The sequence below is a fragment of the Sceloporus occidentalis genome, unplaced genomic scaffold (assembly GCF_023333645.1).
Source record: "Sceloporus occidentalis isolate IW3139 unplaced genomic scaffold, rSceOcc1.0.p SCAF_432, whole genome shotgun sequence".
Taxonomy (NCBI): Eukaryota; Metazoa; Chordata; class Lepidosauria; order Squamata; family Phrynosomatidae; genus Sceloporus; species Sceloporus occidentalis.
Genome location: NW_028317412.1, coordinates 259,109 through 272,377, shown reverse-complemented (window position 1 = coordinate 272,377; position 13,269 = coordinate 259,109). Strand labels below are relative to the sequence as shown.

General features: G+C 48.7%; 1 protein-coding gene across 1 annotated transcript; it reads left to right on the top strand.

Moving 5' to 3' along the window:
- The first annotated feature begins 1,040 nt into the window (after positions 1-1,040).
- LOC149272612 (electron transfer flavoprotein subunit beta-like) lies at positions 1,041-12,833 on the top strand. Its single transcript, XM_089506901.1, has 7 exons — positions 1,041-1,094; positions 4,103-4,261; positions 8,801-8,959; positions 9,176-9,238; positions 9,795-9,953; positions 10,118-10,296; positions 12,762-12,833. The coding sequence occupies exons 1-6, from the start codon at positions 1,041-1,043 to the stop codon at positions 10,286-10,288; spliced, it is 765 nt and encodes a 254-aa protein (XP_089363027.1). The 3' UTR covers positions 10,289-10,296; positions 12,762-12,833.
- The last annotated feature ends 436 nt before the right edge of the window (positions 12,834-13,269 follow it).

Genomic DNA, 13,269 nt, shown 5'->3' with positions numbered 1-13,269 from the left:
CACTCTCAGCCACACAAATCACACTTTAGCACACATATAACTCAGCCACACAAATCACACTTTAGCACACACATCACTCTCAGCCACATAAATCACACTTCAGCACACACACATACATCACTCTCAGCCACACACATCACTCTCAGCCACACAAATCACACTTTAGCACACACATCACTCTCAGCCACACAAATCACACTTTAGCACACACATCACTCTCAGCCACACAAATCACACTTTAGCACACACATTACTCTCAGCCACACAAATCACACTTTAGCACACACATCACTCTCAGCCACACAAATCACACTTTAGCACACACATCACTCAGCCACATAAATCACACTTCAACACACACACATACATCACTCTCAGCCACACTTTAGCACACACATCACTCTCAGCCACACAAATCACACTTTAGCACACACATCACTCTCAGCCACACAAATCACACTTTAGCACACACATTACTCTCAGCCACACAAATCACACTTTAACACACACACACCACTGTCAGCCACACAAATCACACTTTAGAACACATACACACATCACTCTCAGCCACACAAATCACACTTTAGCACACACCACTGTCAGCCACACAAATCACACTTTAGAACACACATCACTCTCAGCTACACAAATCACTCTGTACGTAAAACAAAATGGAAATGAAAGTTTGTTAAAATAAAAGTAGAGTCATTCTAGCGAAGCACGTGCTGAGAGGTGAGGACACTTCCTGAGTATAAAGAGCTCTGGCTGGATAAGCGTACTGTGAGTAGGGCATACTTTGCCCACACTCAAGATGGCGGACTGTACATCCCGCAGGGCACTCTTTATTCGACGCACATGTTCTAGGGGCGGATCTCACTTACGATTGGTTGTTGTAGCTGGGCCGTGTGACCAATTACACGTTTCTATTGGTCGAGCTGACTCTCTCCCTCCCGACGTTTCTGCACTTGTATTGGCTGAAGACATTTGGTATTATCTGATTGGCTGAGGCTGGACGTCACTTGCCTGGGTCAGTCGGAAAGATGGCGCTGAGGGCTCTGGTCGGTGTCAAGCGGGTCATTGACTATGCCGTGAAGGTGAGGCTAGGATAAAGTGACCCCAAACCTGCGGGCTCTGTGTGATCGTAACCCTCCTAATGTCATAGAGAGTAACAGTGGGGTATTATGAGGGGTAGACTAGCCTGCAGGGGGGGTACTTTTAAATCCTTGGCTACATTGCCAAAGCCAGCACTCTTTTACTGAAAGGGTTAACACTGTCTGTGCCAGGATATGTGAGAGTACTCTCGCTCTGAAAGGGTTACTACTCACTCCCAGGAGAGGTTGAGGCTCTGTCACCCAAAGAGTTAACTTTTTGGGGGCGATGTCATAGTTGGGAGCACCTTCTGGCAATAAAATGGTTAATCCTCTTATTAGCAAGCACTGAGCCCCTGTCTGTAGAAGGGTTAACCTGTTTTGGTGTCAGAGGTCAGAGCAACACGTTGTACAACTCGCCTGGCATTGAAGGGGTTATGGTCTGACTAGTGTGTGGGGGTTAATACACATTACTCTGGCATCACACGGGTTAAGCCATTGCCTTCCTGGGTGCGAGTAATACATTGCCTATCTGCTGGTGCTGAATGGGTTAAGACCCTGAACGCTAGGGAGACGAACATCAGGCCTGTCTCTCTGGCGTTGCGGTGGTTAATTGACCGCTGCACCCTTTTTATGAAGCGCTATAAGAATAACCCGTAACCTAGGAGACTGGGGCGTGGGGGTGTAACTGGGAGAACGTCCTCGTATTGGGGGTAAAAGTAATTAACCCTTTGAGTCAAACCCAACACTTCTTATCACTTCCACTAGAGGCAGCACTGAGCCCGACCGGCACCGAATTAAAGGGGCCCTATCGTAATCCAGAGTGTCTGTCATGTGATAACGGCCGCCTATCGGTGGGCATGATGGGGGGGGGGTGCAAATACCATTCCCACCCCAGTGAGGGCAGTCAGTTATATATGCGGGTGGTTTTAGGCTCCGTCTTCCAGTGCCGCGGAGACCCAGATCCCGTAGCGAATGCCGTTGTGTGATTGGCTAATATAACATTAACCTAATCCTAGAAAAAGCACGTTCGATGTTCTTCGTCGCCGCGTCCATCTCCGGGGGGCTGTATCCCCCACTCACTTATTTACCGATGAGTTGAGATGATTCCATGAGACCCCCCATGGATTTTATTAATAAAGAAACCTTTTTTTATTTATTTTTTTTATTTAATGTGCGCCAAAATAGGATTGGTCCATACATTAAAATGGGGCTGCCAATCAAAAACGGCGGCTGATCCGCTTAGAATAATAGAACTAGAATTTTTTTTATAGCCTGGGTTCCGCCCGTTGTGTTGTATTCCGCTATAGAGGAGCATTATTTTTATTTTTAAAGAAAGTGGTGTTATCACCATAGCAACCAACAGGCATGTTCCATCTGTTGCTATGGCGATAAGTCCTCTTTCCAAATAACCCCCCGTGTTAAACGCCTGTCAGTAGGAATGGGTAGAATCCTGTTTCGATGCAATCCTTTTACGAGATGGATTACAGGAGCGCCCTATGTCATGACGCGCGGCGCAAATTGCTTTCTGGGCCCCACACCGTGACTCGTGTTGCTTCATTACGAATGAATGAGTTTCTGAATGGGAAACCAGGGCACGGCTGTCGTTTTCATGTATTCTTAATAAACTGCAGCACGAAAAACACATTAATTCCTAATAAACCGTGAGCTGCAGACTGATTCTTAGTCGCCGGCCGGAATGACGATAGGTGCAGATCACCGTTTGGCCACTAGAGGGCTCCAGCAGCTCAATGGCGGAGAGAGAGAACGGCTCTTATTATTTGATTTCTTCTTTCTTGTCTGAACGCGATTTGAGTTACATTTCCCTTATCTTTATTGTGTCCGTATCCGAGGAGGTTCACGGGAATTTGACAGAAGAGGTGTTTTCCCTCCCCTCCCCTTCTCTTGTCCGAGTGTTCAAATGCCGCATGGCTCTGCAGCAGTGGGGAGGGAGTTAAAGAGCCCCGGCGATCGACGCTGCCTGCCTCCTGGCATCCTTTCAATCGCAAAGCAGCTGTGTCCTTGGGATGCACTTCAGTGTCCAGAGCGAATGAATGTTTAACCTCTGCCGCAAGAGCGAGGCGTGATTTCCCTCCTTTCCGTTAACCCCCGTCGCTGTATGTCGGAGGGTTTGTGAGACCAGTGCGTTAACAAAGGGTTAAAGTAGAATAAGGTTTAGTGATTATTAATAATATATATAGGGTTAAAAATGCAGCATTGGCCCTTTTTTGGCCCCTAATACTATATCAAAGAGAGGAGCTGACCAAGCATTATGGTGGATTGACAGGCTAGCCAATAAAGGGTTAACAATGTAATCGCATAGCCGTGCCAAGCGGCGCCCGCTGTCCGTTCTGGTGTCGGCCGATGCAGCGGCATCCGCGGGCATAAAATCCTTGCGCTCCGGCGTGGACTTCTACTTCGGCCGGATTCTTTATGGGGTGGAATAAAGAGATTTTAAGATTCACGGGGAGGCGGGCGTCAAAGCTCATTCTGTATAATAAAGTACGGCGAGTTCGCGGTCAGGATTGGAGCATTACGAAGACAACGCTAGGCGATCGTTCTGCTGCCAAAAAGGGAGTCCAAAAGAATTAAATAAAAATGGAATTTTCTGGTATAATATAATGAAATCGGTCAACATTGAAAGAGCAGGGGGGGTGATTCTGCCCCAGAAGAAGCAAATTTGGTAAATATGACCCCCCCCCCCCGAAAAAAACCCCCCCAATTTTGTGCTCCCCCTCCTGCGTGATGAATGTGGCCCTCGGATTATATTAATTCCATCTTTATGACACTGCTGCCATCTAGTGGTGGAAGTGTGCAAGTGTGCTTTACACAGACTTAGTCCTAATTCTACTGAATGGGGATGAATATGATTTAATTACGTGGGGGGGGTTGTTGGTTAAGGGGGGGAGGCATCAGAACCTTGATATTTTACAATATCGGCTGAACCGGGAGAGCATGGAGAAACGTCGTGAGCGCTCGCTTTATCCCTCAACCCCCTGCTTCCTTGTCCTCAGGTGCGCGTAAAGCCGGATAAGACCGGCGTGGTGACCGATGGCGTGAAGCATTCGATGAACCCTTTCTGCGAGATTGCGGTGGAAGAGGCCGTCCGGTTAAAGGAGAAGAAGATTGTCGGGGAAATAATTGCCGTAAGCTGCGGACCCCAGCAATGCCAGGTACGGACCCCCCACCTCTTATATCCCTGAATCTGGGTTACCTGTGACCCGAGCGATGCGTCCGTGATAATAGGAGGACTTCTTACCCCGTATTCTCCCCCTCAAGCAGTTCCAGAACCTCCTTCCCCATCCCCTGCCCAAATATATATAATTTTTTGTTTTAATGTCCCAAGTATTTGCCTTTTCTGTCTGGGCATCGATTTCTCTTCCAGTCCTCGCTTTAGAAGAGCGCCTCCCGTTCCTCGCTTTCAATTCACACCTTCCTTCGAATCCAATGTGCGGCAAAGAAATCTGAAAGCGATGGCTCTGCGAAGGGTTAATGTAATCGTCCGCAGTCACAGAACATCAGATAAATAGCGGCACAATTTTCACTCGGTGTCATTCCGGAAATATTTCCATCCCGCCGCGGGTTTGATGAGACGCGTTCTGCATTATTTGGGTGATTTAGACACGGAGGTTATTGTCTCGGCTAAGAGATACTCGGAAGAAAATATAATTAACTAGGAGCAGGTCCCGCTTCTCGTCCGTCTAGTGCTCCTTATCTGTTATTTGTCTTTCTCAGGGTGTAAAATATATATTCAGGCGCTAACGGTCAAAGGTTTGGGGTCACTCGGCTGTTTTCATGGAAACAAAGACATTTCTGGCTCTACCATAATTACAAAAGGGTTTCTGACCATCGATTAGCCTTTTAAACTTAAACTTGGATCAGCGAACACAACGTGCCATTGGGACACAGGAGTGATGGGAGTGATAAAGGGCCATTGGGACACAGGAGTGATGGGAGTGATAAAGGGCCATTGGGACACAGGAGTGATGGGAGTGAGAAAGGGCCATTGGAACACAGGAGTGATGGGAGTGAGAAAGGGCCATTGGGGCACAGGAGTGATGGGAGTGAGAAAGGGCCATTGGAACACAGGAGTGATGGGAGTGAGAAAGGGCCATTGGAACACAGGAGTGATGGGAGTGAGAAAGGGCCATTGGAACACAGGAGTGATGGGAGTGAGAAAGGGCCATTGGAACACAGGAGTGATGGGAGTGAGAAAGGGCCATTGGAACACAGGAGTGATGGGAGTGAGAAAGGGCCATTGGAACACAGGAGTGATGGGAGTGATAAGGGGCCTCTGTACGCCTATGAAGTGATTCCAGTAAAACTCAGTTTCCAGTTTACAACATTAACCTCGTCTGCGCTGGAGAGAGGGAGAAGGAAGGAAAGAGAGACAGACAGAGGGGGAGAGAGAAATAAAGAAAGAGAGGGAGAAGTAAGGGAGAAATAAGGAGTGCCTATGTTAGGGTAAGTGTGAATGTGTGTTGTGTGTGTGTGTGTTGATAGTGTCTGCACATAACCCCCATAGATATCTTATTGCTGCATTCATGACCTCCTCAAGGCCGCCCCGTCCCCAGGTTATCACATGGCGTCACGGCGCTCTTCGTAGAACCCGGTTAAAGGATTTTTGTAAGCGGGTCGCTGCAACCACATTCCCTATCCGTAGGAACCATCGGCTGCGATCGCCTGGGTTTCCTGGGGGAATAAAATAACTGCAGAACAGATACTATGAGAAATGGGCCAGCGCTGCGCACGATAAAAGCTCTCCCCGCTTACAGATATTCCCTCCAAAGAACTGTTTACTTTATCATTCTTTGGAAAGGAGAGAGAGCTTATCTTTCTCAGAGCTTAAGTGGAACAGCCTCCCAGCAGAGGTGGTAGAGGGAAATGCAGTGAGGGTATTAAACATGCATGGGGTAAACACACGGCTCCTGAATCTAAGATGAGACCAATGACTGATTAAGGTTTGAGTCTTTACAGCAGCAGAAACGGGGACTAGACGGGGGGGCGAATGGGGGGCCGATCTTGCATATCCTTGACAACCTGTAATGTGCTGTTGCATCATGGGAGTGGTTCTAGAACCGCTGGTGAGCTACCGATTGTCTACTTGGCAAAAAAAATGGCTGCTCCTGCCTCGTTTGACCATCCGTCTTGGTATGCAAATTATGTATGCTCATTTGCATACCAGGCAACCTGATATAAACATGTTTTAAAAGGCCAGTTAGTCCCGTGATCAGTAAATGTATGGATCAAAAGACAGACAGGTGAAAGGATGCAGCGTTCCGGCTTCAGTCTCTAATGGCCTGTCGGGGCTCAATCTACTTCACGTGCGCTTAGCTGATAAACGGCTATCGAGAGCTACTTTTCTGGATTTCGAGTACATTTGCCCCGGAAAAAAAACATAAAACTGGTCCTGCGGCCGTACAGGAATCCGCAGCATAAAGCAATCGAATGTCCCCTCCGCAGAGCGTTCTTTTAGACATGCTCCGGGGCTCTGTGAATGAACCCCCGGCCGTCGCCTTCCCACTGAGTGAAAGGTGGACGGCGAGGAGGGGGTTGGGGGGCCGCTGTCACATCTCGTTACGGTGAAGGAGCGCATGAGCTTTGGCTGCCGGCTTGGGGCAGTAATTGGCATTATTGATGGATTCGTCTGCAGATCAGTCAGAGAGAGACCGCTGAGTCCTGGGGGCTGGAAACCCCGCATACAGACACGAGACGTATCACACGCGGGCCGGCTACATATCAATCACGGGCTGCGGCCGGGCGATGGTTAAAACCGACACGCATGGCAGCGACGTTCTGTGTTTTATATAAAAAAAAAATTGTAAAGCAGAACTCAAAGCTTCAGATTCAGGAGCCGGATGTCTATTCCATGCATGTTTAATCCCCTCACTGTATTACCCTCTACCACTTCAGCTGGGAGGCTGCTCCACCCTCTCAGCAAAGTAAAAGTTCCTGACGTTCCACCCGAGCACAGAATACCCCGCTGGGATACGTTATCCCCTCCGCAGAAGCAACAGGAAATATAAGAGGCCAATCTTTAAACTATTGCCCCGGCTGGGGGTGAGAAGGATACTTTATGAAATGTAAGCAGTACTCTGTTTGACCACCAGGTGGCTCCGGTGGCTATTCCCGGTATCTACTATGTTACATATGTACATATAAAGCATAATTACCCTTTTTATTTCTCGCAGTGCACTCGCGTGTTCGGTGGGTTCCGCCGCGTCTCCCCTCCTGTCATGCGTGTACGTCGTTGGCGGGCCGCACGTCCCCCGTGTTTTTGTGTCACCGATTCACTCCGGCGCTGTCACGATCGCTCTCGCACGGGAACGCGATTCATTAGCCCGAAAGCTCTGGCGTTTCCGCCTCAGTCGCTCTGCCGCGCCAGACGGCCCCGGATAGGCTGTCTGTCTGTCACTAACCCGTTGTGTTCAGGAGCGCAGATACGCGCGCGCGCGCGGGGGGGGGGGGGGGGGGGTCAGGGGTGTTTAAAGCGGTCTCCCCGCATGGACAGTCTGGTCCCTTTTTAGGGACGACCTGGCAAGGGTGGCCATTGGAGATCGTCAGCGTCGCTCTCCTCTGCCTCTCGCACTCACAGCCAGAGACCCCCGCACCGAATGACAGCCCCAAATCAGGTGGCCCAATTCGCTGAAAAAATAAGCCCGACATGGCTCCCATGTTTAGGTTAACCATTCGGCTTCTCACTGAAGGGTTAACTGACCCCAGACACCCAGCTGCCCGGCACTCAGGGGGTTAAAGGGGATGGTTACGCGTGTTCCGGGATGTACGCCTGTATTCTCAGCATTGCACGCCAGCGCTGCTAAGCAGCCCTGCAGGGCCAGGCTCAAAATCTGGATCCGGCCATAAAGCATTAAGTTCCGGGGCTATCGTCTCCATGTCCTGCCCTCCCCGCAAGGACAAAGCCGCACTGCCCCACCCCCCACCGCTCCCGGCGCATGGCTCCGCCAGCCCGTCCACAGACCTGTCAGTTCTGCTTTTCTGCTCTGGTAATTCTCTCCACACTTTGATTTTGTTTTTTATTTATTCTTGTTTACCAAACCCGGGCAGGATGAAGGCGCTCGCGGCTGCTACGTGCGTTCCTCTCCACCCCTCGCACTTCCTACCCAAGGGGTTCGCGCCCTCCGATCCTCCAACCCCAGATCCCTTTCTATCGTCTTCCACAACATAGTATTTCTAATTGCCCCAAACCAGCCTTTCTCCCTTGATTGTAAGCTCTGCTGATCACAGCGCTCAACCCCAGAGGGAAGAGAGTTTCTATGGCTTCAAAGAAAGAAAATTAACGGGAGTCTGTGTGATGGGGGGGGTAACGGGAGTCTGTGTGATGGGAGGGGTTAACGGGAGTCTGTGTGATGGGGGGGTAACGGGAGTCTGTGTGATGGGGGGGTAACGGGAGTCTGTGTGATGGGGGGGTAACGGGAGTCTGTGTGATGGGAGGGGTTAACGGGAGTCTGTGTGATGGGGGGGTAACGGGAGTCTGTGTGATGGGGGGGTAACGGGAGTCTGTGTGATGGGGGGGTAACGGGAGTCTGTGTGATGGGGGGGTAACGGGAGTCTGTGTGATGGGAGGGGTTAACGGGAGTCTGTGTGATGGGGGGGTAACGGGAGTCTTTGCAAATGTGGTTCGGATTCACAGTCTAATAGACGGGGCCGCCCTGTGTCCGGTGACGTCCTTCTGTCCCGCTCTGTATCACCAGGAGACCATCCGGACGGCGTTGGCTATGGGGGCCGACCGCGGAATTCACGTGGACGTGCCCTCAAAGGACTTCGAATCCCTCGGACCCTTCCAGGTCTCCAAGATCATCGCTGCCTTGGCCAAGAAAGAGAATGCGAACCTCGTGCTGCTGGGGAAGCAGGTGGGTAACTCGGGTAATCTAGCGAAAAGCGGAGGGGGGAATTTAACCTCTGAAATGTTTTTAGAGGACCCCCACGCAGACCACCTTTTGATGTTCTATACATTATATATAATCTCGTTCCTTCTGCCCTCCCGCCGCCTGTCTCTGATAACGTGTCCGGATCGAGCAGACGTGCCCCCGAGCTCACCGCCTTGTACCGCTTCCCTTTTTTTTTAGGCTATTGATGATGATTGTAATCAGACCGGACAGATGACCGCTGCTCTGCTTGACTGGCCTCAGGTAACTGGCTTTCTTTTTCCTCCCCATTGCAAAGTGAGAGAATTAGCTGCGCTGATGAGGTTTAACCCCCTATCCCCCCGTGGAGTAACGTGGAGCACAGCTTAGAAGTCCGTGTTACGCCGCTATGGAGCCGCACATCGCGTTTTACAGGGTTTCGGATACATTGTTGTGTTCGGAGAGAAATGAGTTTTATTGATTCCGCGATCTGACCCATTTTCTTACAAAAATCCCCTCGATAAACAACAGCAAACGTTAGGGCGGGGGGGGGGGGCGGTGGTATATTGGTAGCAACAACAAAAGCAGTGGCTAGCATAGGTGGAACTGCAGCTTTAAACAGAAACAATTCTTGATTTGGGTCAAATTTTGTCCAGTTCGGTTTTTTGGTGTAGAAACCCAGTGTTTATTAGATTTTCCATGGATTGGACTAATACCCCAAACCCCCCCCCATTTGATGTTACATGGACTGTGTAGAAGAATCGGGAGGTTGTCTCTCATTGCGGGGCAACAGTCCGATTATTCATCATTTTGGTAAAGTTTTCTACTTGTTTCCGTTCAGGGGACGTTTGCGTCGGAGTTGAAGGTCGAAGGGGAGAAGCTGACCGTCGTGCGGGAAGTAGACGGAGGGCTGGAGACCGTCAGCTTGAAGCTCCCCGCCGTGGTGACCGCCGACCTGCGGCTGAATGAACCAAGATACGCCACCCTGCCGAACATCATGGTGAGACGGGGCTGCCGAGGAACGAATTGTTTGGTCGTGGCCGGTGAGGCCACCGCCGTTTAGAACCTAAGGGCTTCTCCTGCCTTCGTGAACGGTCACCTTGCTTTATGAACTTGGCTCACGATTTGGGATTTTGGGGGGGTTTCTTTCTCTCGAAACCACAGAAAGCCAAGAAGAAGAAAATCGAAACTGTGAAGCCTTCGGATTTAGGGGTGGACACAACGAGTCGCCTGAAGATCTTGAGCGTCGAAGATCCTCCTCAGAGACAATCCGGCATTAAAGTGGAGACCGTGGAGGGTCTCGTAGCCAAACTTAAGGAGACCGGCCGGATCTAAGCCGCAGGGTGAGTGGCGGGTCCATTGCAAAGAGCCCCAGAGGCTGCATCAGTTATATAGATAAAGTTATATTCATGGCGGTCTATAAAATAATTTATGGAGGGGTCAAACCTGGCTCCAGTCCACCTAGACTGAGGCGTATTGTCACGTAAAACTCTGAGGTCAAAAAGGGGCCTATGTGGTGATTGGTCATCTGGTTCTAGGTTGACCAATGAAAGGTATCATGACCTTATATGGAAGTTTTCTAGTAAATATATAATATGTAATAATAATTATATAGTAATCTGTCTTCTCCCCCCTGTTTAAATTTTTTTTTTATGCTACATATAAAATAATTGTCCGAGCGCGTTGAGTTTTTTTTTCCCCCCCGCTGGTTGGCTTGTTGGCCGCCGTAAATAAAAATCCAACTCTGAACTCCCGGCTCCTACCTCATCCTGCGCAGCTGCACTTCGCCTTCCCAATTAGACAATTAATTAATCTAACTAGGTAATTGGAGTTGTCATCTTCCGACGTGAAGTGTTCCTGCCAAGGGTGGGTGACTCGAGAACACCGTCAATATTTTGGTGCCTAATTTGATAAATGCTTAATTTGATAAATATGCTTTTAATGATGTTTTTTTTGTTTACCGCGCTTTAATGTGTCAAGCGTGTACAACCCGACAATCGGAACGGCGATCAGCGCCGGCGGCGTGCGCGCTCCGCCGCGTCTTTAGGCGCCAGGGACGATAGGCTTACTGTATTCTGCTGAAAACGGGGGGGGGGGGGGGAGTTCTAAATATGTGTATATATTGTCCACAAACTGCAATAATTACTGAAAAATATATATATTTTTTTTAATTCGTTTCAAATTTGGTTATTCTTCTGCTACAAAATTCGAGTCCGTAACAAAATCGTACGAAGTGTCCAAAAAAAAAAATGCAATATTTGATCTGTTATAAATAATTGTTTATATTAAGTTTTCTCGTAATATTTATAGCCTACTCATTGGTTATTTAGCAGATATTCCCCTGGCTCTCTCTTTGTTCGGACAGCCAGCGGGTATAAATGTCCGTCAGCCATTGGCTTCTTCACGCCCGGGCACCATCGGGTCTTCCTTGGGTTAGCCGAGGTTTCCCGTAAGTCATGATCTTGGAGGTGGAACCTCAGATAGCCGAATGTAGCAGCTCCCCCCAAAACTCCTTAATTTTGACCCACAAACATACCATCTCCGTAGCTTTTGGATCTGTCCATACAACATGTTCCTCGGGTTCCTACGTAAGCTCGGCTTGTATCAATGGACCGTTGTGACAGGGGATGTAAGCCCTAGGTTTGTGTTGGCAGAGAGGACTTCCCAAGACCTCCTCTCCTACTCGGCTCCTGTAGGGATGGGAGAGCGAAGGGACACACGGCGCCCTTACTTGTCTCCTGCCGGCCCGACTCGACGATGGGAGAGCGATCTCCGGGGAACCTTCTGTGACAACGTCCTCGTGATCGCTTAGCGTGACCCCTCGGGGCTCGCAGCCCTCTAAACTTGTGCACGGAGAGCGCAACCCCCCCCCCCCAACTGCTTAACCCATCAAAAGTGGGATAATAAGGAAAGCCAGAGACCGCGGGCGCCGGTCTGCGCAGTCATGCAGCGGAGGCGTGGGCTTCCTTTCTGTCTTCCAGCGTCAACCGAGCTTCATAAAGGAACGAAAACAATAAAACATCTGTCGTCTTTTTTGTTTTTTGTTTTTTTTCTCGAAAGCTTAAAAATCACGAGATACGTTTATAAAACAGACTGTAATTAAGACGCGCATTTTTATTTTTCCCTGTCGTTCTTTTTCCTGGGCGCGTTTAAAGGACTCTTTTTAACCCTACAAAGTTATCATAAATCACTATTATTTCCCCCCAAAAAACAATTACAGCCAGATAATTTTTTTTAATTAAAAATATCAATTTTTTTCTTTAATATTTAGATGTAAATTGTCCGTCTTATCGTAACACTTCAAAACAAAACAGCGGGAATGTGTTCATAACTAAATATTTTAATCGCGTGGCACCAACAGGCTCCGTGGCGCTGTACGGTACCGACCCGCTGTGTGTTACAGGTCAGCGGCTGCGCTTCGGCTTTATTTTTTGTGAAATGCTGAAAAGCGGCTCGTCTGTCTTTTTAAATCTCCGTTTTTAATTTTCGCCATGACCCCACCTTGTCACTTTCTGCCTCGCTAATCTCTGAGCTGCCGCGGCGTGTCTGGGCACCGATATCCTTAAATGGGGCGGAATTACAATATTAATGGCTTTCACAGTTCTTGATGGCTTTGTATATTCTGCTTTACATTTATTTTTTTTTTATTTTTTTTAAATAAATAAAATACAGCTGATTTTCTAATGAATTATCCATTTTTATCTTTTTTTTTTTTTTTATTGTTCCTTACATCTCCAAGAACAAAATGTTAAATATTTAACCCCTTCTTGTTCCCGAGTAAAGAAAAAGTCTCTCTGTTTTATTCCAGAACCCGGTTATTTTGCTGCTGGTGGAATGCGGGGTCCGACGCCACCTGTCTGTTCCGTCCCGAACGCCTTTCTCCGCGCGAATTCCGACCGTACAAACGTCTTTGTCTGAGCCCTTTGGAGCAGAGAAAGGACCGGAGGAGAGCGTCGCCGTCTCTCACTGTAATTAAGTCATGCCTTTGAATAAACGTTTCTACTTCTTGTATGTCTGGACTCGAGCTCAACGGTGATTATCTACCGGGAGGACAGGGCGATGGGGCTGCTACTTTGTATTAAAAACACAAAGAGCCTGTGTTGTACGTCTTTATTATCAAAAATAAAGTATGGTGTACCGCTTACTATTACGCTTTAAGAAAGGCTTTTGGATGGAATCTATAGAGAAGCTGGAGAGACGCAAACGCCGGGTGGATATGAAGAAGAGGAACAGGAGATTATTAAATGGGAACCGTCTGCCTCAAATCCTTAAAACATGTTGACCCCCCCAATACTTGTTAGAGCTGACCTTCAGGA